Source organism: Scyliorhinus torazame, chromosome 1 (genome assembly GCF_047496885.1).
Source record: "Scyliorhinus torazame isolate Kashiwa2021f chromosome 1, sScyTor2.1, whole genome shotgun sequence".
In the NCBI taxonomy this organism is placed as follows: Eukaryota; Metazoa; Chordata; class Chondrichthyes; order Carcharhiniformes; family Scyliorhinidae; genus Scyliorhinus; species Scyliorhinus torazame.
In genome coordinates this window covers 364,901,950-364,926,689 of record NC_092707.1, presented here as the reverse complement: position 1 = coordinate 364,926,689, position 24,740 = coordinate 364,901,950, and the positions used below count along the sequence as shown (strand labels likewise).

At 47.4% G+C, this 24,740-nt stretch overlaps 1 protein-coding gene across 1 annotated transcript in view; it reads right to left on the bottom strand.

The window, feature by feature from the left end:
* Window positions 1-24,740, bottom strand: part of msh2 (mutS homolog 2 (E. coli)) — a 117,756-nt gene that overhangs the window by 23,845 nt on the left and 69,171 nt on the right. The window contains exons 11-12 of the mRNA XM_072511135.1: window positions 22,444-22,541; window positions 4,311-4,556 (exon numbers count right to left, since the gene is read on the bottom strand). Of these exons, the coding sequence (XP_072367236.1) occupies window positions 4,311-4,556; window positions 22,444-22,541 (344 nt within the window). The remainder of the gene's footprint in view (window positions 1-4,310; window positions 4,557-22,443; window positions 22,542-24,740) is intronic.

Here is a 24,740-nt window from a genome sequence, read left to right as displayed (position 1 = left end):
CCCTCCCCCCCCCCCCCCCCCCCCACGCTAGCGCAGGCCACAATCTCACTGATAGCCAAAAAAGATAAAGACCTGACGGAATGTGGATCATACAGACCCATTTCACTGCTGAACATAGCTGCGAAAATACTCACAGAGGTCCTGGCAAAAAGGCCGGCGGGCTATGTACCAGAGGTGGTTGCAGGACCAAACAGGCTTTGTCAAGGATAGGCAGCTCACAGCGAACATCAGGCGTTTGCTGAATAACGGCCCAGAACAGATTCTGTTACCGGGCATCCAAATAGCCAGAGACTGGACACAGATACACAAGTGAAACCTGACCAGCCTGGCTACAGCAGCACTCCCATCCTCCTCAGCAAGGTACACAACGGGCCCAGTGGTAGCGGCCACGCTGAGAACGTTGAGACAGCACTTTGGGATAACTAAAATGTCCCCCATGGCCCCCATCCGCGGCAATCACAGATTCCCCCCCCAGCCATGCTAGATACCACCTTCAAAAGATGGAGACGGGACGGGGGCACACTGACGGTTGGGGACTTCTACGTTGGGCACAGACTGGCGACACTGGACGAAATGAGGAAATGGAAACTAGCAAAAAGGACAGGAATTGAGACACCTCCAAATAAAACACTTCCTCCGCAGAGACAGTAAGGTACCCGGGTCCCAGAAAACACACTACTAGAGGACCTGATAGGCACAAGCAGCGAGAAGGGAGGGCTATGTGGGAAAATATACGGACAGCTACTGGACAGAGCTCGAACACCATTGGACGAGATCAGACAAAAATGGGAGGATGAACTGGGGACAGAGTTGGAATGGGCACTCTGGAGCGAAGCACTGAGCAGGGTGAACTCCATCTCCTCCTGCACAAGGCTAAGCCTAATTCAGCTCAAGGTGGTGCACAGAGCGCACCTGACCAGAACCCGAATGAGCAGGTTCTTCCCGGAGGTGGAGGACAAATGTGAGCGGTGCCAGAAGGGCCCGGCCAACCATACCCACGTGTTTTGGGCTTGCCCCAAGCTTGCTGGGTTCTGGACAGCCTTCTCCTAGGCAAAATCCAAGGTTGTGGGGCGAGGGTGAAGCCATGCCCAATAGTGGCAATCTTCGGGGTATCGGAGCAGCCAGAGTTACACATGGGGAAGGGGGCCAACGCCCTTGCTTTCGCTTCCCTAATCGCACGCCGGAGAATCCTGCTCGGCTGGCGATCGGCAGCACCACCCACAGCTGCAGACTGGCTCTCTGACCTCTCGGAATTTCTCCACCTGGAGAAGATTAAGTACGCCATCCGAGGGTCAGAGGACGGCTTCCTGGATACTTGGGGGCAGTTCATCGGCCTGTCCCAAAACCTGTTCCAGGCCAGCAACGAGGAGTAAGCTGAAAATAAAAGATAGATGAGGAGCCAAAGGACTGCGCAACTCGGGGGGGGGGGGGGGGCAACAAAATGTACATAGTTAGTTAAAGGAAGGATAAAATAAACCTCTCTTTAAAATAAAGTGAATTAGCGCGGGCAAGAAAATTGTAATGTATATACACAACAACGGTTTATAAATATGAGAACGGCCAATAAAAAGATTTTCAAAAAAAAAAAAAAATATTAAAGCAAATTACTGCGAATGCTGGAATCGGAAACTAGCTAGCTTTTTAAAAATTAAAATTTAGAGTACCCAATTCATTTTTCCAATTAAGGGGCAATTTAGCATGGTCAATCCATGCACATCTTTGGGTGGTGGGGGTGAAACCCACACAGATATGGGGAGAATGTGCAAACTCCACACGGACAGTGACTCAGAGCCGGGATCGAACCTGGGACCTCGGCGCGTGAGGCAGCAGTGCTAACCACTGCGCCACTGTGCTGCCCGGAAACTAGCTAGCTTTGACAAAGTGTCATCCAGACTCGAAACGTTAGCTTCCTTCTCTCTCCACAGATGCTGTCAGACCTGCTGAGATTGTCCAGCATTTTCTGTGGATGTTTATAGATGGTCAGTCATTTCTCGTGACTGTGGGCCACCCTATGGTGCTCTCCCTCTAGCATCTGCTTTTACCATCAGATGCTGGCCTAGTGTGTGCTGGATTACTACCTTTACATTATAGAAACAGTCATCTTTAACCAGACAGCAGATTTATGGACCAGCATTTTTCCAGGTCTCTTGTTGCCATCCACTCCCTTCAATCTGTGCTGCTTTATATTTTAATGAGTGCAAATAACAATGAGTTAAAACCCACACCTACAGTTAGCAAATGTCCTACGAAATAAAAACAAATTTTGTTTCCAGCTGAAGGGAACCAGCTATTTCTGATAGGTAAAAGGGTAATTGCTTTAACCATTTTGATGTAAATACTAAAGCCCACTTTGAAATCCATTTTAAAATGGATTTCCTCCTAAGACTTCAAGCATAACCTTAGATTACAAAAACACACAGCTTGCAGTAACAAAAGCACAGAATTTGAAACATCCTCAGGCTAGTTAGAAACAAATGCAACATTTCTACTGAATAGTTAAATTGACATTATAAACTATCCATTGTTCTAATGAACAGACTTGCAGAAGTTCAAATTAGTTTCATTACCACAATCTGATCAAGGTCAAAATAAGCACCATGACAACATGAATCTACCATTGTTCAGAATATGAATAGTATAGCAGTCAGTAGAAAAAACAGCAGAAACCAGAGCTGATTAAAAGTATAAATCACATTCCAACACACGACAAGCAACTAAAAAGCAACATATCTACAGCTATGTTGCATACTGATGATTGACAACTGACCATCCAACCAAATGCATTTGAGACTCATCCAAGCCAATCAGCACACTGCAGGGGTAGGGATAGATGGAGTCAGGCTGATAACACTTTCCTTAAACATAGAGGTCCAGGCAGCCATTTTCCATCCAAGATCACTCTATACCTTTTACCTAACTATTCGCTATCCTTATTTCGTATTTTCATATTTCCACTCTAACTCTTACAAGTCTGCGCAAGCTGTTCTTGCTTTGAGCAAGAAACCATTACTGTATTTTGAAAGTTAAATCTGTTTGTAAACTACTAAGTCGATTGTATCTCAAAGTCTTCTGCAGGCAGGGGCTTATTGAGAACATTTGAGTTGTAACCACAAGATGATCTCAAACTCTCAATTATAATCAATAAACACAATAAAAGATTTCATTTTGCACCCGAGACGTGTAACTTTAATGTCTACTGAGTTCAAAGTGTATACGAGACTACACTTAAACCGCATGGTAGATTTCAACACCAGCATACTATTTTATCAAAGTGTGAGGAAAAAACCCAACATCATACAAATGCTCAGCTGGGAAAGGTCCAGCGCCCTCTACTAGAAATCAACAAGGAGTCAAAATCTGAACTTTAACCAGGATCACCACATATGCATTACCTCTGGCTATACAAGGCAGTATGAATGTCTCTCATACTTATTCCTTTAGATCAGCGCATTCTGTTCATGCCACAACCCCAGATGACCTCTGTCTCACCCCACATCCCCCTCAAGCTTAGGATTCGCTGCACCAAGGTACGTAGTATTCTGCAGGAATTTCAATCCTTTTTAAATTGGCATTGACCAACAGGTAAATCCCGAAATTATGTAATACCAATTTACCTGAAATGCCGGTTTTACGGACAGGCTTGCAGACTTGCAATAGCAGCGGGATGATATTGGGAGTCACTCAGGCTACAGTAATTTAGATTCATTTTATATGGATTTTGGCTGTTGGTCTGCTTTCCATAGTGGATTGATTTATATTGGTTATTGATCATCTTCAAACTCAGTCAGCACTGCAGTACTTGTGCCAATCTACTTGTTGCCAATGCAGGTTTAACAGTGACATTTCTCAGCTGGTCAGTCCTGCAGCACAGCCTCCGTGTAGGGTCATATTAATGACACCTTCCCAAGAACACTAGATTAGCTGAAGGGAACCTTCCAAAAGAGACAGAGACAATCCCCTTTGTTGCTGGGGAAGTGCCGGTTTTATGGACAAGCTTGCCTGTTTGGGGCGAGTGTTATTTTGGTTTTTGTTTTCGGCTGATTCGGCTGAAACGTTCCCTCGCGGAAACACAGCGCCAGCTTTAAGGAAAATCTTTTATTATGGAATGAACTCGGCCCTGACCCGTTCCATATTTTGTTATGACAACTACCACTGAACAATCCCAAGCAAAAGTTCATCAAAGATTAAGAGTAGGGGAGTAGGGTAATACTCTTGACTCCATAAAAAAACTCAAATGTGTTATATAATTAATTTTTTCCCCATCTTATCCTTAATTGAGTAATTTCTCCAGTAAAAGCACCAACACTTACCTGTTATTATATGGAACATTTGTTTATCTCTCTCAAAAGTAACATCGTTGGGTATGAAGGCCATGTCATCCTGGACCTCGATGCAAGGATGCCTGGAAGCCTTCAGGATAATCCGACCATTGCCCTTCTCGAGGATCACAGGCCGTACATATGGCACTGGTGCTCCATTGGCCACATGGGCAAAACTGACTACTGCATCCAGTTGAGCAATCACATCACTTAGAGTCTGTTGAGGTTCCACATATCCTGTAAGTGTAGGAAAAATACCCCAATAGGGTTATCATTAAGGTTTCAAAGCAAAGGAATTGCAGCTTTCTGGGCACATATTAATGAGGTGGTGGTGAGGGCGTTTATGGGGGGCTGGCAAACTCCTTTTACCTCTCATACCTGGAAGTGAATTCAGCCCATATTGAGGAAAGTTTTCTCCCTCTGACAGATGTCAGGATCTTAAGTGAAATTAAGCAGTCTCAATCACTCTGTGACAAGACGCCAATTCAGTACCTACCACCATTCTTACTCAAATAAGCCAGGCTGATGTAAGGAAAAGTGACCATTTACCCAGTCGGAGATCTCTAACAAGGTTGCAGTTACAGCAGGTTATTGTACGGTACAGTAATATCACCATAGTCCCAGATGACCATCCCCTTTGAGGGGAAGAGCTGACTGGTGGTGATTTAACCTGAGGATCATTGCACCTCAGGCGAGGGGCAGGGTTGAGCAGGTGGGTCTTCATGAATAACCTCAACCGGTATGGGAATTGAACCCGAGCTGCTGGCCTCACTCTGTATCACCAACTAGCTGTCTAGCCAACTGAGCTAAACCGGACCAGCATTGCTCTGTAGTTAACCAATGTTGCGCCTGACTTAGATAACTTTTTTTAAATACTTTTATTCGGGATTTTCTATTTTGTAAAAAAACATATTACCCACAGCAGATGATGCACAAAACCAACATAACAAAATCCCCAGCCAACGATACCCACCCCATCCAACCATACCCACCCCATCCACCAATTGCTGGCTCCTAAATTCAGCCTGTTAGATTTGCCAAGAATCCCCACTACCACTAAACTACAAAACAGGAGTAGCAGAGCTGTAAGAAGTCACCACCATATTTATGGGATCTTTTAAACCAGAAACTAAAAGTTATCTCTCACTCTCAGACAGAAATGGAAACCATTGCATGTAGATGAACAAACGAGTTGAACCACGCTTTAATTGCAAATCTTGTTTTTAAGAAGTCCAATACTTAACATTCATTCTAGGATTGAAGTCATTTAACAGGCACTCCATGTGTCATGATAATAGTGAAATTTATGCCCCTCAAACAAATATTCTACAAGTAAAGACTGACGGAAATCAAGACTGGAACCACGTTAAGATGATACCAGTTCCTCAATAATGCCATCATTCCACCCCCTCCATTTTAGGTAAGAATGCTAAAACAGTGACCTGTCTCAATTTTAATATATACCAAGGTTTCTCTGAAAAGGCGAAACATTTCCCATAAAAAAATCAAATATTTATGAGATAAAAATAAAATAAGACATTTTCAAATAAATGAATCTAAATTCAACTGAACCCAGACAACCTGGAAGACTTACTCTCAAGTCTGGCAGTCTGACTGAAGCCACCCACTTGTTCTGCTGTGCTGAATTTATATCCAAACATGTGCCTCAAGTTGTCGTCACATGCGCATGCCCATTGTTAGCAAACTGAGAGGTTAGGTCAAAGGAATTAGATATCAAGTTGTGTGGGCACTTAGAACGTTCATAATTCTGTTCAAAAGTGCCCTTAATTATACCCTCGGAGAATAACTCGTTATTTTACTTTGACAGCATCACAACAGCCTCCGTTGGTCTCTGACACCATTTTGCAATTATCTGTAATGAACATTGTTTTTTGAATTTTAAGACCCTACTAACCACCATCAAAATTGAAGATGCCATAAAACTGGGTATTAACTATTTAATTCTGATGTTCAGACATTAAAGATATAGGACATATTTTAACAAATTCCAGAAATAACCTATAATGCCATAATAAAATGTTACAGCGTACCAAAACACTATAGGCTGCTCTGTTTACAGTGATCATTTAGAGCATCTTATTTGTGCCTTCAGTCGGAAGATTTATTTACTCGATACAAATATAAAAATCCTTAAGGTCAATTACTAGCTCGAGTCTCAACACCCATTAACTAATTAAAATTGATCAAATTCTATAGATTAATGTTATAGTTATAAATAGACAACTACTTCTCCCAGTCTCACTGTTGTATTGCATGGTAATTTCTGCAGCTTTCAAAGAATTGCAGGGAATTATATGGTGCAGTGAGTCATTCATCTCTAGGATCAAATCCACCCGATCCTAATGACCCTTGGTTTCCATACAGTCCAAAGATTGAATGATTTCAGCCATGAAGGTGATCAACAACTGAGCATCGAATAAACCTCTGGGGCAGATTAAGTTTCATAACCCTCTGAGTGAATAAATATATATTTTTTTAAATTTAGTGCACCCAATTCATTTTTTCCAACTAAGGAGCAATTTTAGCATGTTCAATCCACCTAGCCTGCACATCTTTGGGTTGTGGGGGCGAAACCCACGCAAACACGGGGAGAATGTGTAAACTCCACACGGACAAACTCCACACGGACAGTGACCCAGAGCCGGGATCGAACCTGGGACCTCGGCGCCGTGAGACTGCAGTGCTGCCACTGCGCCAATGAGTGAATAAATATACGCTTGTCTCAATCTTAAACGATCAAAGCCTTACCCTCAGACTGGACACCTTAATTTCCGAAACTTCAGCCTGGGAAACAACATGTACCCTCTCAACATTCTCAGAATCCATGCATTTCACGAGATCACATTCCACTCCAGAGAACCTAAGCCCAATCCACTCAACCTCCAATAAAAGGACAATCCTTCCATCACAGAAATCAATCTAGTGAAACTTTGCTGCACAATCTCAAAGACAAATATATCCTTCCTTGGATTAGGAGATCAAAACTGTGCATAATACCCCAGGTGTATTCTCACCAAAACCCCACACAATTGTAGCAATCCTCTGTATTCCAACCCCCTTGAAACTAAGGTTGCCATGCCATCTTCCTTCCTAATTGCTTGCTATATCTGCATGCTAATTTTGTGTATGATGACATTTAAATCTTGAGGAACATTAACATTTAAGTTTCTCACCTTTTAAAAAATATGTTCTGCTTCTGCACTGTTATTACCAAAGTAAATAACTTCAAATTATCCTACAGTACACTAGACACCTTATCGCCTTAACCGGATTATATCCCTCTGTGGCCTCATGTCCACACCACAGCTTATCGTTCCATAAAGCTTCGAATCATTATCAGACTTGGATAACATTATACTTGATTTCATCCTCCAAGTCATAGATTGCAAATACAGTAAAATCTCGGAGTTAAATCCCAGGAGAGCCACCTCCAAATTCATGTTAAGCAGAGTTCCATAATAGTTGAGGAGGCCCCATTCCCACATGAATCCATCTCTATGTAACCTGATATGCCTACAAACCTGGTCTACGTCAGAAACAAAAGGTTCAAATGCCTTCACCCTCCCTCCGATCAACACTTTTAACTTTCTCACAGGTTTTCTGGATCAATCATATTCACAGGTTTTGAATCCGCAGGGGGGTCTCAATGTCAAATGATGGCCTGCCCAGCATTCCATGACTTTGTGCTCATGTTGTCTAACTCCACTCTGATTGGTTAGCTCGGTCATATGACAAACTTAAAGGCACAGAGTTACCAGTGCGGAAGTTCAGCTAAACACGGGCACTGTTCAAAGGGATTTGCTACTCTGCCAGTGGGAACGGTTGATTACTTTGATATTACCGGAATTTTGTGTTATCCAAGTTTAACTCATCGCAATTTCACTCTTGTAGAGACACCAGTACTGATCCTTGCAATGCCCCATTGGTTACTGCGCCAACTTGAAAATCCCCCGTTTATCCCGATTCTCTGCTTTCTGTTCGATTCCTCTATCGATGCTAATATACAACTCCAACTTTATGACCCTTTATTTTTATTCGTTCTTGGGCTGTGGGCGTTATTGGCTGGGCCTGCCAATCCCTAATTGCCTTGAACGGCTCGGCCATTTCAGAGTCAACCGCATCGCCGTGTGGGTCTGGAGTTACACGTAGGCCAGACCGGGTAAGGATGGCTGGTTTCCTGAAAGACATTAGTGAAATAGATGGGTTTTTACGACAATCGACAATGACTTCATGGTCATCATCAGATTTCAATCCAGATTTTTACGGATTTCAAATTTCACGATCTGCCATGGTGGGATTTGAATCTGGTACCCCAGTGAATCACCCTGGGTCTCTGGATTACTAGTCCAGTGACAATACCATGGCACCACTGCCTCGCCACAAACTTATCTTGTGTAATGACAATCACATCTACTGGTTCCCCTTCAACTATTTCAGCAGACAATCTTCAAAAAACATAAATACATTTGTTAGACATGAATTCCCTTTCTTAAAACCATGTTGACTCCGATCATATTATGAGTTTTTAAGCACATTAGGATTTCCTTAACAGCATTTTTCTGGATTAACGGCAGGCTAACTGGCCTGTTTTTTCCTAGTTTCTTTCTCCGTTCTAGTGTTGTTACATTGCTTCTTTTCAATCCACAGAACATTTCTAGGATCTAAAATCACAACCAGTCCACTCATGGCTTCTACAGCAATCTCTCTTAGAAAATTACGTAAGCCATTAGGTCCAAGAGACTTGTAGGCCTTTCATCCCATGAGTTTCTCCAGTGGTAAAATGCCCACTTGAGTTGAAGCTGGGGCTGAGGTACATTGCTGAGGATGGTGTAAAGCTTCTACTTTGCACCTGCCGTGTGCAATATCTGATCTAGCAGTGCTCAGTGCTGACACGTACGTGTGTGGATGGTGGTGGGGGGGATTTCCCCTGGACCGTGGAGACACTGGGCGTGGTGTAGAGAATCGGGAAAATGGCAAAATGAAAATGCACAGACAGGGTGATTCTCAGCCTAATTGTACCTTTAGCGGAGGCGGCCTCAAAGTGGTGTCAGCAATCTGCCCAATCATGATGGGAAGCCAATTAAGGTAGAGCAATTTTTTAATTTTAATAATAATCTTTATTGTCACAAGTAGGCTTACATTAACACTGCAATGAAGTTACTGTGAAAAGCCCCTAGTCGCCACATTCCGGTGCCTGTTGGGTACATGGAGGGAGAATTCAGAATGTCCAAATTACCTAACAGCACGTCTTTCGGGACTTGTGGGAGGAAACCGGAGCACCCGGAGGAAACCCACACAGATATGGGGAGAACGTGCAGACTCCCCACAGTGACCCAAGCTGGGAGTCAAACCCGAGACCCTGACGCTGTGAAGCGGCAGTGCTACCCACTGTGCTGACCCAGCATCAGGGTGTTCCAATTTTCCCCAGACTGCCACAGTGCGCATAACCTGCTCGCAGGAAGCAAGAGCATAACAGGAGATTCCAATCGTTTGACATTTACTTGCAATCTGACCTTTAGTTGCCAAAAACAAAAATCCTTCAGTCATTCATAGACACAGGTCTGACATTCTGAAAGTCTCTCATGGGGACTGTGGTGCCATAGTGTGTGTGTGTGTGTGTGTGTGTGTGTGTGCGCTTGGGTTAAAGAAAAGCCTTGTGGTGCCTTTGACCTCATTGACATTTCTTTGCATGGATCCTTCTTGTGCCTAATGCACTGTAGCTGCACCCACATCATAGCCAAAGTGAAGGCTGCTAGCCACCGTCATCATGTTTTGGGTGTTGAATGGCCCTCATGCTAATGCTCATTTAAAAATATATATTTTATTGAACAACGTTTCACCATTTTCACCGTATGGAAGAAAAAAAACAATCCCAACAACACAAAAACAATCCCACCCAAACCCAGGAAACCCTCTCCAATCCCCCCCCCTTCACCCCCACAATCAACGGTAACCAACTCCCGAAAGTGCATGATGAACAAACCCAAACAATTGTAGAATCCATCCTTTGCCCCCCTCAGCTAGAACTTCACCTTCTCCAGGGTCAAAAACTCCAGCGGGTCCCCCCCGCCAGGCTGAGGCACAGGGTGGAGAAGCTGACCTCCAGCCCAACAAGACCAGACTACAAGTTAGCGAGGCGAAGGTTAAAACATCTGCCCCCCGTTCCCGCCTGTAGCTCCGGCTGGTCCGACACCCCAAATATCACCCTTCTCAACTGACGCATCACTTTCCCCGTGGACAACTGGTCGAACCTCGCCTGCAACTCCTTCCTCTTGGCCAAGAGACCCGGGTCCGGGTCCCCACATACCTCCAATCCACCTCCAGAATCTCCTCTCTCAGTTTTTGGTGTTCCTCTCTCTCCTCCTTGTCCACCTTAGCTTTAAACAAAATCACCTCCCGCCTCACTACTGCCTTCAGTCTCCCAAATCACCGTCTGCGAAACCTCCCCCGTGCAATTAATCTCCACATATTCCTCAATTACCTTGCCAATCATATCACAAAAGCTCTGGTCAACTAATAACCCCACGTCCATTTTGCACCCTGGTATCTGGACCATCCCCTTCTCCAAAATCAAATCCAACCAATGCGGCGCATGGTCTGAAATCGCAATTGCTGAGTACTTTGACCTCCTAATCCCAGCCAATAGCGCCTTCTCCACCATGAAAAAGTCTATCCTCACCGGGGAGCAAAACGAATGCTCCCGTTCCCTCGGGTGCAAGAACCGCCAGGGGTCCACTCCTCCCATCTCCCTGATGAACCCAGTCAGTGCCTTCGCCCCTACACCCGCCGACTGGGTCAGCGAGCGCAGCTGAGACCTGTCCACCTGCACTTCCTGCACTGTATTCCAATCCCCACCCACTATCAACTCCTGGATACCCAGATCAGGGATGGCACTCAGCACCCTCTTCACAAACCCTGCATCATCCCAGTTGGGGGTCATATACTTTCGCCAATGCCACCAACCCCCCCCCCCCCTCTAGCGACCCTATCACCATCACGTACCTGCCCCCCTGGTCCGCCACCACCTTCTCCATCTGAACCCTCACCCTCTTGCCCAACAATACAGGTACCCCCCCTCCCCCCAAGCCCCGCTACTCAACCACGAGCGAGTGGCAAACCTGACTTACCCAACCCTTCACCTGATCCTTTGCCCCCAGATGGGTCTCCTGCAGCATCACCATAACAGCCTTTAAGTTCTCATGTGTAAAAACCCTCGATTGCTTCACTGGTCCCCTAACCCCCTCATATTCCATGTCACTATTCTGACTGGGAGGGGTCGCTCTTCTCTTTCTCCCCCACCATAACAACCACGGGCCCTGTCCTTCAGGCTGCCCTGCCCCATCCCTTTGTTATCGTCGAACCCCTCTTCCCCCAGAATCCCCACCCCCCATCCACTTCCCCTTGCAAACACCTCTCCAAGTATCGATCCCCTCCTCCCACCTTTCAGGCCTCCCAGACCCATCAAAACCTGTTCGACCAGGCCCCCATGACCTCGCGCCCACTCCCCCTATTCACTAGCCAACCTTCGCTTCCTAGCGTGGAGGATTCTGCTCAGGCCCCCCTTCTGGTTTATTGAATGGCAATCCTAGAAGCTGGTTTCTTAATTGGCTCTCTCCCATATGATTGCACCTGATGGGCAGCACGGCTGTGCAGTGGTTAGCACTGCTGCCTCACGGCGCCGAGGACCCAGGTTCGATCTCGGCCCCGGGTCACTGCGCGTGTGTAGTTTGCACATTCTCTCAGTGTCTGCGTGAGTGCCACCCCACAACTCAAAGATGTGCAGGGTAGATAGATTGGCCACGCTAAATTGCCCCTTAGTTTAAAAATAAATTCCACCTGAAGTTCAGCTGCTGCAGCCAAGGGGGTAAGGAACCAAAAATAGTTGCTGCCTGAAAATGATCAGAGTCTGAAAGATTGCATCCAAAACCTAAACGGTCCATTCACCAGCATGAATATCTCTCATTGCAGCGCAAGATTTTTCTAAAAAAACACAAACTGCATAGTTTATTTTTTGCATTGCCAGTATTTTCTTTTTTTTTTAAGCAAACAATTTTATTGAGGTATTTTAGGCATATAGAAAAAATGACATTGTACAGTACAAACAAAAAAAGGCAAGACACAAATTCCACATGAAATAGTGCAAACCACGGCTCTGTTCACGCACAGACCTGCCTCAATATTCCCCTACTCTACTCTACCCTAGCCCCCCCCCCCCCCCCCCCCCCTCTGCTGACGCTTACTCCTCTGTGAAGATGCCAATAAATGGCTGCCACCTTCGGGCGATCCTTAATAGCGAACCTCTCAAGGCGAACTTGACCTTTTTCTAGGCCAAGAAAGCTCGCCATGTCCGATAGCCATACCTCAGCCCTCGGGGGCTGAGTCCCTCCATGCTAACAGTATTCGTCGCCAGGCTACCAGGGAAGCGAAGGCCAAAACATCGGCCTCCCTCTCTTCCTGGACTCCCGGGTCCTCCGAAACCCCAAAGATTGCCACCTCCGGGCTCATTACCACCCCAGTTTTCAACACCCGGGACATAGAACATAACAGCGCAGTACAGGCCCTTCGGCCCTCGATGTTGCGCCGACCTGTGAAACCACTCTAAAGCCCATCTACACTATTCCCTTATCGTCCATATGTCTATCCAATGACCATTTGAATGCCCTTAGTGTTAGCGAGTCCACTACTGTTGCAGGCAGGGCATTCCACGCCCTTACTACTCTCTGAGTAAAGAACCTACCTCTGACATCTGTCCTATATCTATCTCCCCTTAATTTAAAGCTATGTCCCCTCGTGCTAGACATCACCATCCGAGGAAAAAGGCTCTCACTGTCCACCCTATCCAATCCTCTGATCATCTTGTATGCCTCAATTAAGTCACCTCTTAACCTTCTTCTCTCAAACGAAAACAGCCTCAAGTCCCTCAGCCTTACCTCATAAGATCTTCCCTCCATACCAGGCAACATTCTGGTAAATCTCCTCTGCACCCTTTCCAATGCTTCCACATCCTTCCTATAATGCGGCGACTAGAATTGCACGCAATACTCCAAATGCGGCCGCACCAGAGTTTTGTACAGCTGCAACATGACCTCATGGCTCCAAAACTCAATCCCTCTACCAATAAAAGCTAACACACCTTCTTTTTAAAAAAATATATATTTTATTAAAGTTTTTCGATCAAACAAAAACTAACATTTCCCATTTTACAACTTTGTAATAATATATACATTGATCGTTTTTTAAATAAATAATATGCTAACCACCGTACGCCTTCTTAACAGCCCTCTCAACCTGGGTGGCAACTTTCAGGGATCTATGTACATGGACACCGAGATCTCTCTGCTCATCCACACTGCCAAGAATCTTACCATTAGCCCAGTACTCCGTCTTCCTGTTATTCCTTCCAAAATGAATCACCTCACACTTTTCTGTATTAAACTCCATTTGCCACCTCTCAGCCCAGCGCTGCAGTTTATCTATGTCCCTCTGTAACTTGTAACATCCTTCTGCACTGTCCACAACTCCACTGACTTTAGTGTTATCTGCAAATTTACTCACCCATCCTTCTACGCCCTCCTCCAAGTCATTTATAAAAATGACAAACAGCAGCGGCCCCAAAACAGATCCTTGTGGTACACCACTAGTAACTGGACTCCAGTCTGAACATTTCCCATCAACCACCACCCTTTGTCTTCTTCCAGCTAGCCAATTTCTGATCCAAACTGCTAAATCACCCTGAATCCCATACCTCTGTATTTTCTGCCGTAGCCTACTGTGGGGAACCTGATCAAATGCCTTACTGAAATCCATATACACATCAACTGCTTTACCCTCATCCACCTGTTTGGTCACCTTCTCAAAGAACTGAATAAGGTTTGTGAGGCACGACCTACCCTTCACAAAACCATGTTGACTATCTCTAATCAAATTATTCCTTTCCAGATGATTATACATCCTATCTCTTATAAACCTTTCCAAGACTTTGCCCACAACAGAAGTAAGGCTCACTGGTCTCTAGGTACCGGGGTTGTCTCTAATACCTTTCTTGAACAAGGGGACAACATTTGCTATCCTCCAGTCTTCTGGCACTATTCCTGTAGACAAAGATGACTTAAAGATCAAAGCCATAGGCTCAGCAATCTCCTCCCTAGCTTCCCAGAGAATCCTAGGATAAATCCCATCCAGCCCAGGTGACTTATCTATTTTCACACTTTCCAGAATTGCTAACACCTCCTCCTTATGAACCTCAAGCCCTTCTAGTCTAGTAGCTTGAATCTCAGTATTCTCCTCAACAACATTGTCTTTTTCCTGTGTGAAGACTGACAAAAAATATTCATTTAGCACCTCTCCTATCTCCTCGGACTCCAAGCACAACTTCCCACTAGTGTCCTTGACTGGCCCTACTCTTACCCTAGTCATTCTTTCATTCCTGACATATCTATAGAAAGCTTTAGGGTTATCCTTGATCCTACCTGCCATGACATGACATCTGCGAATCCCTACCAATACCCCCCCCCCCCCCCCCCCCCTGAGTTTAGGGCACGGCCAGAACATGTGTACACGGTTAGCCAGCCCTCCGGCGTATCGAGCACACTTGTTCTCCAGCCCGAAGAATTTACTCATCCGGGCCACCGTCATGTGGGCCCAGTGCACGACCTTAAACTGGATCAGGCTGAGCCTGTTGCAATCGTGTTTACTCTGCTCAGGGCTTCTGCCCAAAACCGTCCTCCAGCAACTCCCCCCCCCCCCCCCCCCCCCCCCCCCCCAGAGCCCCTCCTCCCACTTAAGCTTCAGGTCCTCGGTCTGCGTATCCTCAGCTCTCATTAGCTCCTTGTAGACGTCTGAAACTCTACCCTAGAAACTACCCTGTCCTGCCTCCCCTTCGGCAGGAGATGTGGGAAGGACGGCACCAGTCTGCGTACAAAATCCATCACCTGCAAGTATCTAAAGCCGTTCCCTCTCATCAGCCCAAACTTCTCCTCCAGCGCCCTCATGCTCGGAAAGCTCCCTTCCAGGAACAGATCCCCCATCTGGGCAGCATGGTAGCATTGTGGATAGCACAAATGCTTCACAGCTCCAGGGTCCCAGGTTCGATTCCGGCTTGGGTCACTGTCTGTGCGGAGTCTGCACATCCTCCCCGTGTGTGCGTGGGTTTCCTCCGGGTGCTCCGGTTTCCTCCCACAGTCCAAAGATGTGCGGGTTAGGTGGATCGGCCATGCTAAATTGCCCATATGTGTCCAAAATTGCCCTTTGTGTAGGGTGGGGTTACTGGGTTATGGGGATAGGGTGGAGGTGTGGATCTTGGGTAGGGTGCTCTTTCCAAGAGCCGGTGCAGACTCGATGGGCCGAATGGCCTCCTTCTGCACTGTAAATTCTATGATAATCCTCACAATCCCCGCCCTCCTACACAGTCGATACCCCCCCGTCCATGTTCCCCGAGGCAAATCGGTGGTTGCCGCAGATTGGGGTCCACACCGATGCTCTTACCTCCCCTACATGCCTCCTCCACTGGCCCCAGGTCCGAAGAGCCGCCACCACTGTCGGGCTGGTGGAGTACCACGCCGGCGAAAGCAGCAGAGATGCCGCGACCAGGGCTGCTAAGCTAGTGCCCCTGCACGAAGCAGCCTCCATCAGCTCCCAAACCGACCCCGCACCCACCATCCATTTCCTTATCATCGCTATGTTGGCCGCCCAGTAATAGTTGCTGAAGTTCGGCAACGTCAGCCCCCCTTCTCCTCTGTTCCTTTCAAGCATCACCCTCTTCACCCACGGGGGCTTCCCTGCCCATACAAATCCCAGAATTTTATTCAGCCTCTTAAAGAAGGACCGCGAGATAAAGAAGGACCGCGAGATAAAGATGGGGAGACACTGAAAAACAAACAAAAACGCGGGAGAATCATCACCTGCAAGTATCTAAAGCCGTTCCGTGCGGGGAGGGTGAACAGTCTGCACCCTCCCCGCCAATGACGGCGGGAGTGCATCCCACCTCCGGACCTCCTCCCTCACTCGTTCGACCAGTCGGGACAGGTTGAGCTTATGCAACCTGCCCCAGTCCCGTGCCACCTGAATCCCCAAATATCAGAAACTCTCCCCCACTAGCCTGAACGGCAACCCCTTCAGCCTACTCTCCTGCCCCCTCGCCTGAATTACAAACAACTCGCTCTTAGCCATGTTCAAATTTGTATTCGGAGAGCCGGCCAAATTCCCTCAGGATTGCCATAATACCGTCCATCCCCACCATCGGGTCCGATACATACAACAGCAGATCATCCACGTATAACGAGACTCTATGTTCCACAGCCCCCCCCCCCCCCGGACCAGCCCTTTCCAGCCTCTAGAAGCTCTCAGTGCAATTGCCAGCGGCTCTATGGCCAGTGCAAACAGCAGTAGGGAGAGAGGGCAGCCCTGTCTTGTCCCACGGTGCAGTCTAAAGTAGTCCGATGTCGTCCTGTTCGCCCTTACACTTGCCTCCGGGGCCTGATGCAATAGCCTAACCCAGTCGATGGACCCCCCCCCCCCCCCCCGACCCGTCCTAGTACCTCCCACAGATAATCCCACTCGACCCGGGCCTTTTCAGCATCCATGGCTACTACTATCTCTACCTCCCTACTCTCCGGGGGCATCATAATCACGTTGAGCAGCCTTCTTATTTTGGCCACCAGCTGCCTCCCCTTTACAAGCCCGGTTTGGTCCTCCACAATTACATCCGGTACACAGTCCTCAATTCTGGTGGCCAAAATCTTGGCCAGTAACTTGACGTCTAAGTTAATCAAAGAGATCGGCCTGTATGACCCACAGGCCTCTGGGTCCTTATCCCGTTTCAGAATGAGCGAGATGGTGGCCTGCGACATCCTCGGGGGTAAACTCCCTGTCTCGTTAAAGACCCTGACCAGCACAGGCCCCGGGGCTTTACCCGACTGCATGACCTTCAGGCCCCCCAACACCTCTTCAATCCTGACCAGGGCCCCCAGTCCGCCCACCAACCCCCTCCCCACTCTTGGGAAGGTCAGTCCGTCCAAGAATCGCCTCATCCCCCCCCAGTCACCCGGGTGGTTCCGAAGTGTACAGCTTCCTATAAAAGTCCCTAAAGACCTTGTTCAACCCTGCTGGATCACCCACTAGATTACCTTCCCCATCCACCACCATCCCTATTTCCCTAGCCTCTTCCCTCTTCCTCAGTTGCTGCGCAAGCATTCTACTGGCCTTCTCCCCATGCTCATAAATCGCGCCTTTTACCTTTCCCAGCTGCTCTACAGCCTTGCCTGTAGTCGGCAACCTAAATTCGGCTTGCAGCCTCTGTCGTTTCCTGAGTAACTCTGGCCTCGGGGATTCCGGGTAACTCCTGTCCGTCCGTAGAATGTCCTTAATCAGTCGGTCCGTCTCTGCCCTATCTGTCCTGTCCCTGTATGCCCGGATTGAAATCAGCTCCCCTCTCACCACTGCCTTCAGTGCCTCCCAGAGCACCGCTGCCGAGACTTCTCCAGTATCGTTCACCTGCAGGTAATTCTGCATGCATTTCCTCAGCCTCTCGCACACCGCCTCGTCCGCGAGTAGTCCAACCTCCAGCCTCCATAGTGGGCGCAGAAAGCTATCCTTCCAAAACTGCAGGTCTACCCAGTGCGGTGCATGGTCCGATATGGCAATTGCCGAATATTCTGCCCCCACCATTCCGGCCAGCAGGTCCCTACTCACAACAAAGTAGTCAATTCGGGAATACACCTTGTGGACGTGGGAGTAGTACGAGAACTCCCTCGCCGTCGGCCGGCTAAATCTCCACGGATCTGCTCACGCCATTTGCTCCATGAACCCTCTCAGTTCCTTTGCCATTGCTGGCAACCTGCCCGTTCTTGAACATGACCGGTTCAGGCTCAGGTCCAGGACCGTATTAAAGTCCCCGCCCATGATCAACTTACCGAGTCCAAGTCGGGGATCTTCCCTAGCATCCTCCTAATAAAATCCACATCGTCCCAATTAGGGGCATACACACTGACCAGTACTTTCACCCCTTCGAGCAGAACCCGCAGATGCGCAAACACACGCTCCCTCTTCACTGACCCGTTTAACCCTCTAACGTTCCAGGTGATCCAGGTAACGTTCCACTTTGCACCCCCCCATGCCGATCAGCCATCCCCTTTCCTTGGTCAGCCCCCCAGTCATGTGTTGCGCTTCTTCTGGCCCGCCTCCACCCATGACCTCCTCACTGTTGCCATGCCCAGTTCCCCTCCCAGTCAGCAGAACAACTCTTCCCCCCCCCCCCCCCCCCCACCCCCCGCAACACCATCCTATCACCTAACTCCTGCCCATATCTAACTATATGGACACCCCCCACCTCGGCTCCCGTTGACTAGCTGCACTCAGCTAGCCTGGGGCTCCCAGCCTCGGCTCCAGCCCGTCTCCCACCGATTGTTCCCAGTCACCCCTCCCCCCGACACCACTTCCCCAGATCAGCCCTACTTATGCAAATACTCTTTACAAGTCATAAACAACCCCCACAATAGCACAATTCAAGTTAAACAAAAGAGAGATCAGGCACTCTTCAGTCCTTCCCATACAGACACAGAAAAAAAAATTGCACAAAGTTTCCCTGAAGCATCCATTTTAACCCAACCCTTTTAACTGTTTCCTTTATTAATGTCCCCCCAGCCAAACTCCAAATAATCAAAGAGCCCAAACAGGAAACATTCAGGTAAACCACGCAAAAAACAACCACAACAAAAGAAAAAGAGACACCACATATACTTAAAAGCCCAAACATGAGTCCAAACGTCTTCAGCTCAGGGCCAATACTTCCAAACGTCCTCAGCTCAGGGCCAGCCTTTGCTTCTTAATGAAGTCCATCGCCTCTTCGGGTTCCTCGAAATAGTGGTGCTGACCCTTATACGTAACCCACAGTCGCGCTGGAAAAAGCAGCCCGAATTTCACCTTGTTTTTATACAGTATCTCCTTCACCTGCCTGTAGCCTCCCCTCCTCCTGGCCACCTCAGCGCTCAAATCCTGGTACACATGGAGGGTGGTATTGTCCCAAATACAGCTTAGTATGCTCTTTGCCCATTGCAGCACCCGTTCCTTGTCCAGGTACCTGTGAAAGCGTACCACCATAGCTCGTGGAGGACCCCCTTGTCGCGGCTGCCTCACCTGCACTCTGTGTGCCCTGTCCACCACCAACACCCGTGCCCTCCAGCAACTTCTGAAACATACCCTCTACAAATGCAGCAGCATCTAGCCCCTCTGCCTCCTCCGGGAGGCCCACAATTCTCACGTTCTGCCGGCGAGATCAGTTGTCCAGGTCCTCCAGCCTTTCCAGAAGCACTTTTTGCTGGTCCCTCAGCCTCTGAATTTCCATATCTGCCAGCGTTTGAAAGTCAGCCTGCTCCTCCACTGACTTCTCTAACTGCTGGAGCTTCTCAGCCTGATCATCCAACCTTTTTCCCATCTGATCAATCGACTTCTGAAGCGGCTCCAAGTTGTCACGCTTCAAAGCCAAAAAGCCCTCCTGCGTAATCTGCAGCAACTGCTCCATTGTGGGCTGGGCTGTCGGCTCCTTGCTCTGAACACCACCATGCTGGTCTCTCTCTCAGCCTCCACTGTGCCCTTACTCGACCATTTCTTCTGCTGTTTACGGTCCCTCCGGCTTCTTAGGTCCAAACAATTCTGTATGGGTCCAGTGCCTGAGTACTATTGCTTTCCAGTTCCGCGCTCAAAAGCGCAAAAATGTCAGGGGAAAAGGTCCAAAAGTCCGACCGAAACGGGAGCCACCAAATGTGCGACCTACTCCCTCATAGCCACCACCGGAAGTCATTGCCAGTATTTTCCCCACATGGCTGGAGAAGCTCTATATATTCCAGCTGTAACAAAACTGCATCATTTGTTTCTGGCTGCTTTTGCTTCTGATGGCAGGGTTAATATTGATACCCAAAGGGCAGCACGGTGGCGCAGTGGATAGCATTGCTGTCTCACGGCGCCAAGGTCCCAGGTTCAATCCCGGCTCTGGGTCACTGTCCGTGTGGAGTTTGCACATTCTCCCCGTGTTTGCGTGGGTTTCGCCCCCACAACCCAAAGATGTGCAAGCTAGGTGGATTGGCCACGCTAAATTGCTCCTTAATTGGAAAAAAATTAATTGGGTACACTAAATTTAAAAAAAAAGAAAATATTGATACCCAAGAGTGCACTGCCATTAGCGGTGCTGCTTAAATGCTTAGATCATAAAATTTACAGTGCAGGAGGCCATTCGACCCATCGAGTCTACACCTGCCCATGGAAAGATCACCACACCTCCACCCTATCCCCGTTACCCAGTACCCATCTATCCTTTTTGGACACTAAGGGCAATTTAGCATGGCCAAGCCACCTAACCTGCACATCTTTGGACTGTGGAAGGAAACCGGAGCACCCGGGGGAAACCCACGCAGACACGGGGAGAACATGCAGACTCCGCACAGACAGTGACCCAAGCCGGGAATTGAACTTGGGATCCTGGAGCTGTGAAGCAACTGTGCTAACCACTGCGCTACTGTGCCACCCTTTACTTTAGTAGTGGACATCAACCTTTACACCAAGGCCAATGATACGGAGGTGTCTGCCTCAGTAGCTACCCCAAACATTAGTATAATTAGGGAATAATATAATTCAAGCTTTTATCCTTTAAAAATAAAATCTGCTTAAAACGAATGACATGATACAGAGCTTCCCAGTAGAGCCGGCTTCCACATTGCTGGAGGAGGTGCTGACGACAGGGGGACTGGAGAAGGGGGTAGTATCAGTGGTTTACGGGGCTATTTTGGACGAGAAGGCGCCGCTAGAAGGGATCAAGGCAAAGTGGGAGGAAGAGTTGGAAGAGGGTATGGAGGAAGGGTTCTGGTGTGAGGTGCTCCAGAGGGTGAATGCCTCCACCTAGTGTGTGAGGTTGGGGCTGATACAGCTGAAGGTAGTGTATAGAGCGCACCTTACAAGGGCGAGGATGAGCTGGCTCTTTGAGGGGGTAGAAGATGTGTGTGAATGGTGCCGGGAGGGGGGGGGGGGAGAGAGACCACGTTCATATGTTTTCCCTCTCGGGAGGCCATATTCGGGGTGTCGGATGAGCCGGGATTGGAAACGGGCGCGGAGGCAGATGTTGTAGTCTTCGCCTCGTTGGTCGCCCTAAGGCGGATTCTGTTAGGGTGGAGATCAACCTCTCCACCCTGTGCCCCGGCGTGGCAAGGGGACCGGTTGGAATTCTTAACGCTTGAAAAGGTCAAATTTGAACGGAGGGGAAGGATGGAGGGGTTCTACAATTGACAGGCGTTGTGCATTATGCACTTTTGAATTGGATCACATCGAACTTAAAGCGGGGGGGGGGGGGGGGGGGACTGTGTGTGTTAATGGTGACTATGGGTGATTCCTGATTCCTTTTTGTTATTTGTTTATGTTAACATGCGGGCTAATGTTTGGGGTTTGGTGGGAGGATGGGATCGTTGTTATTGATCTGGGGATTGACATTACATTCGTTACTGATTATTGTTGGGTGTACATTTGGGAGAAAATGTGAAAAAGGAGAATAAAAAATTATTTTTATAAAAAACTAATGACATGCCTTTTGGGCATCACTAAAGTTTCACCTCTTCTTACCCAACCTGAATGTAATCTGCTTAACAATAACTGCACTAACCTGGCAGGTGGCCCAAGATTGCCACCGCAATAGATCGGTGCTTGTTGATAACATACAGAACCGCATCAAATAGTGGGTCTCCAATCACCAATGCTCACACACTGGCCATTCTAACCTACTCCAAACACACTTTGCAAATGGCACTAAATAAATATTTATAGTGTCTCACATCAGGTTAAATTATCTCAAAAGTGCTGCATATAATGAACCAGTGCAGTGGCTACTTTGGAGGCAACTGCCAATAGCCTGGAGAACAGCAATTTAGATAGGTGTTTCTTTTTAATGGTGTTCTTTAAAGGTGGAACGCTGGCCAAGACAATAGGAGGAAGAACTATGCACACTTCTTCCAAATTATGGAATGATACCATTGCAACTTTCAAATGAACAGAGCAGCAGGCTCTTTATTCAATGTCGCATGTGGATTTAAAAACATGCAGAGCAATTTATTCCAGAACATCTTACCTGCAGAGATATTAATAATTTCTTTGACAATTGCATTCTGAGCTTCTTCATATTCCTCCCTACTCTTCATGTAATCCTCATTGTAGGAGGTCAGTTTACTGCAAGGAAGGAAGATGTATGTTTGTTTCATAAATTCAGTACAAGCAGCTTAGTAGCCTTTCTTTTGCAATTTAAGCAATGCACTTTAATATGCTGCATCTTAACACTTGGCAAGCAGAGTTCAAGGTAGACGGTTGCACGTCATGCACTGGGCCGCTGCAGAGTAAGGAGGTTGGGGAAATATACTTTTGCTCTCTCAGCATAGTAGCAGCCGTGAGTGCACATCAATATATTAGGTGTGGAAGAGAGCAGATATTAGGCGTGGAAGAGAGCAGATATTAGGCGTGGAAGAGAGCAGGTATTAGGCGTGGAAGAGAGCAGGTATTAGGCGTGGAAGAGAGCAGGTATTAGGCGTGGAAGAGAGCAGGTATTAGGCGTGGAAGAGAGCAGGTATTAGGCGTGGAAGAGAGCAGGTATTAGGCGTGGAAGAGAGCAGATATTAGGCGTGGAAGAGAGCAGATATTAGGCGTGGAAGAGAGCAGATATTAGGCGTGGAAGAGAGCAGATATTAGGCGTGGAAGAGAGCAGATATTAGGCGTGGAAGAGAGCAGATATTAGGAGTGGAAGAGAGCAGATATTAGGCGTGGAAGAGAGCAGATATTAGGCGTGGAAGAGAGCAGATATTAGGCGTGGAAGAGAGCAGATATTAGGCGTGGAAGAGAGCAGATATTAGGCGTGGAAGAGAGCAGATATTAGGCGTGGAAGAGAGCAGAAAATAGGCGTGGAAGAGAGCAGAAAATAGGCGTGGAAGAGAGCAGATATTAGGCGTGGAAGAGAGCAGAAATTAGGCATGGAAGAGAGCAGAAAATAGGCGTGGAAGAGAGCAGATATTAGGCGTGGAAGAGAGCAGATATTAGACGTGGATGAGAGCAGATATTAGGCGTGGAAGAGGGTACATTTAGGACAAACCCTATCCAAATTTGTGCGTAGGGGGGTTAGGCAATCTTATGTACAAGATCACAATTCAATGGTCAAAATTGTACAAGAATCTCACTTAGCAAAAAGAAAATGAAAAGCAATATGCACAGCAGTGATTGCATTGAGCAGACCGTCTAGAGTTGGCATGGGGAACTGAATGAATTAGCAAATTCAGATAGTTAGATAATAATAATCTTTATTGTCACAAGTAGGCTTACATTAACACTGCAATGAAGTTACTGTGAAAATCCCCTAGTCGCCACACTCCGCCACCTGTTCGGATACACAAGAATTCAGAATGTCCAATTCACCTGACAAGCACATCTTTAGGGACTTGTGGGAGGAAACCGGAACACCCGGGGGAAACCCGCACAAACAAGGGGAGAACGTGCAGACTCCGCACAGTGACCCAAGCCGGGAATCGAACCCAGGTCCCTGGTGCTGTGAAGCAACACTGCTAACCACTGTGCTACCATGCCGCCATATCTTGAGAAAAGTACAATTGGGATTTAAATGTATCACAAGAAAGGATATTTCCAATATTTTTGAGACACTGGGGCAGCCACAGACCTCAATAGCCCTTTTGATTTTCTACATGCCTATGTCATAAGGTATATTCCTGGCCCTGCTGCAACACAGTTCGCTTAATTCATTCTAATGTTCTGCATTTGAGTTCTCAATCTATTACCTAATTAAATATTACATTCTAATGATACATTATTATTGGAACATCTATCCGTGAAGTTGTGCTCCAATTATAGGTTCCCAGTCCCAACAGCAATAGGCATTTTGCCGCAGCAAAATTGAGCACAGATTAATTTTAATTTTTGACCTGTTCTGCTCCGAAATTACATACGGAGAATTATACATTCACTTGCTGGAGTTCAAAAAGAATCATGTACAAACAACCAAACCCCACAGGATATAGGAAAAGATGCAGCAACACAAACTAATTTAGACATAGAATTTCTGATCAGAGGAGTACAAATGCAGAAGAGTGTGACACCAATACAGTCTTGAGGGAGGGAGGGAGCATTTCATTCGACTCCAGACTCAAAAGGTGGCGATCTGAACTGGAATATAGGGCTGCAAGAGGTAGAGTGGACAATTTCTAAATCAAAGTATGTGGGAAAAGGTTGCACCACTTGATGTTGCACCACTTGATGTACGAGGTGATAACGGTGAGCAAGCTCTTTGCTAGCTGGGACACAGCCAGTGGAATTCTGGAAGAGTTGGAGTTTGCACAGTGTGGGTCCAAGAGGCCACTCAAAACGACACTA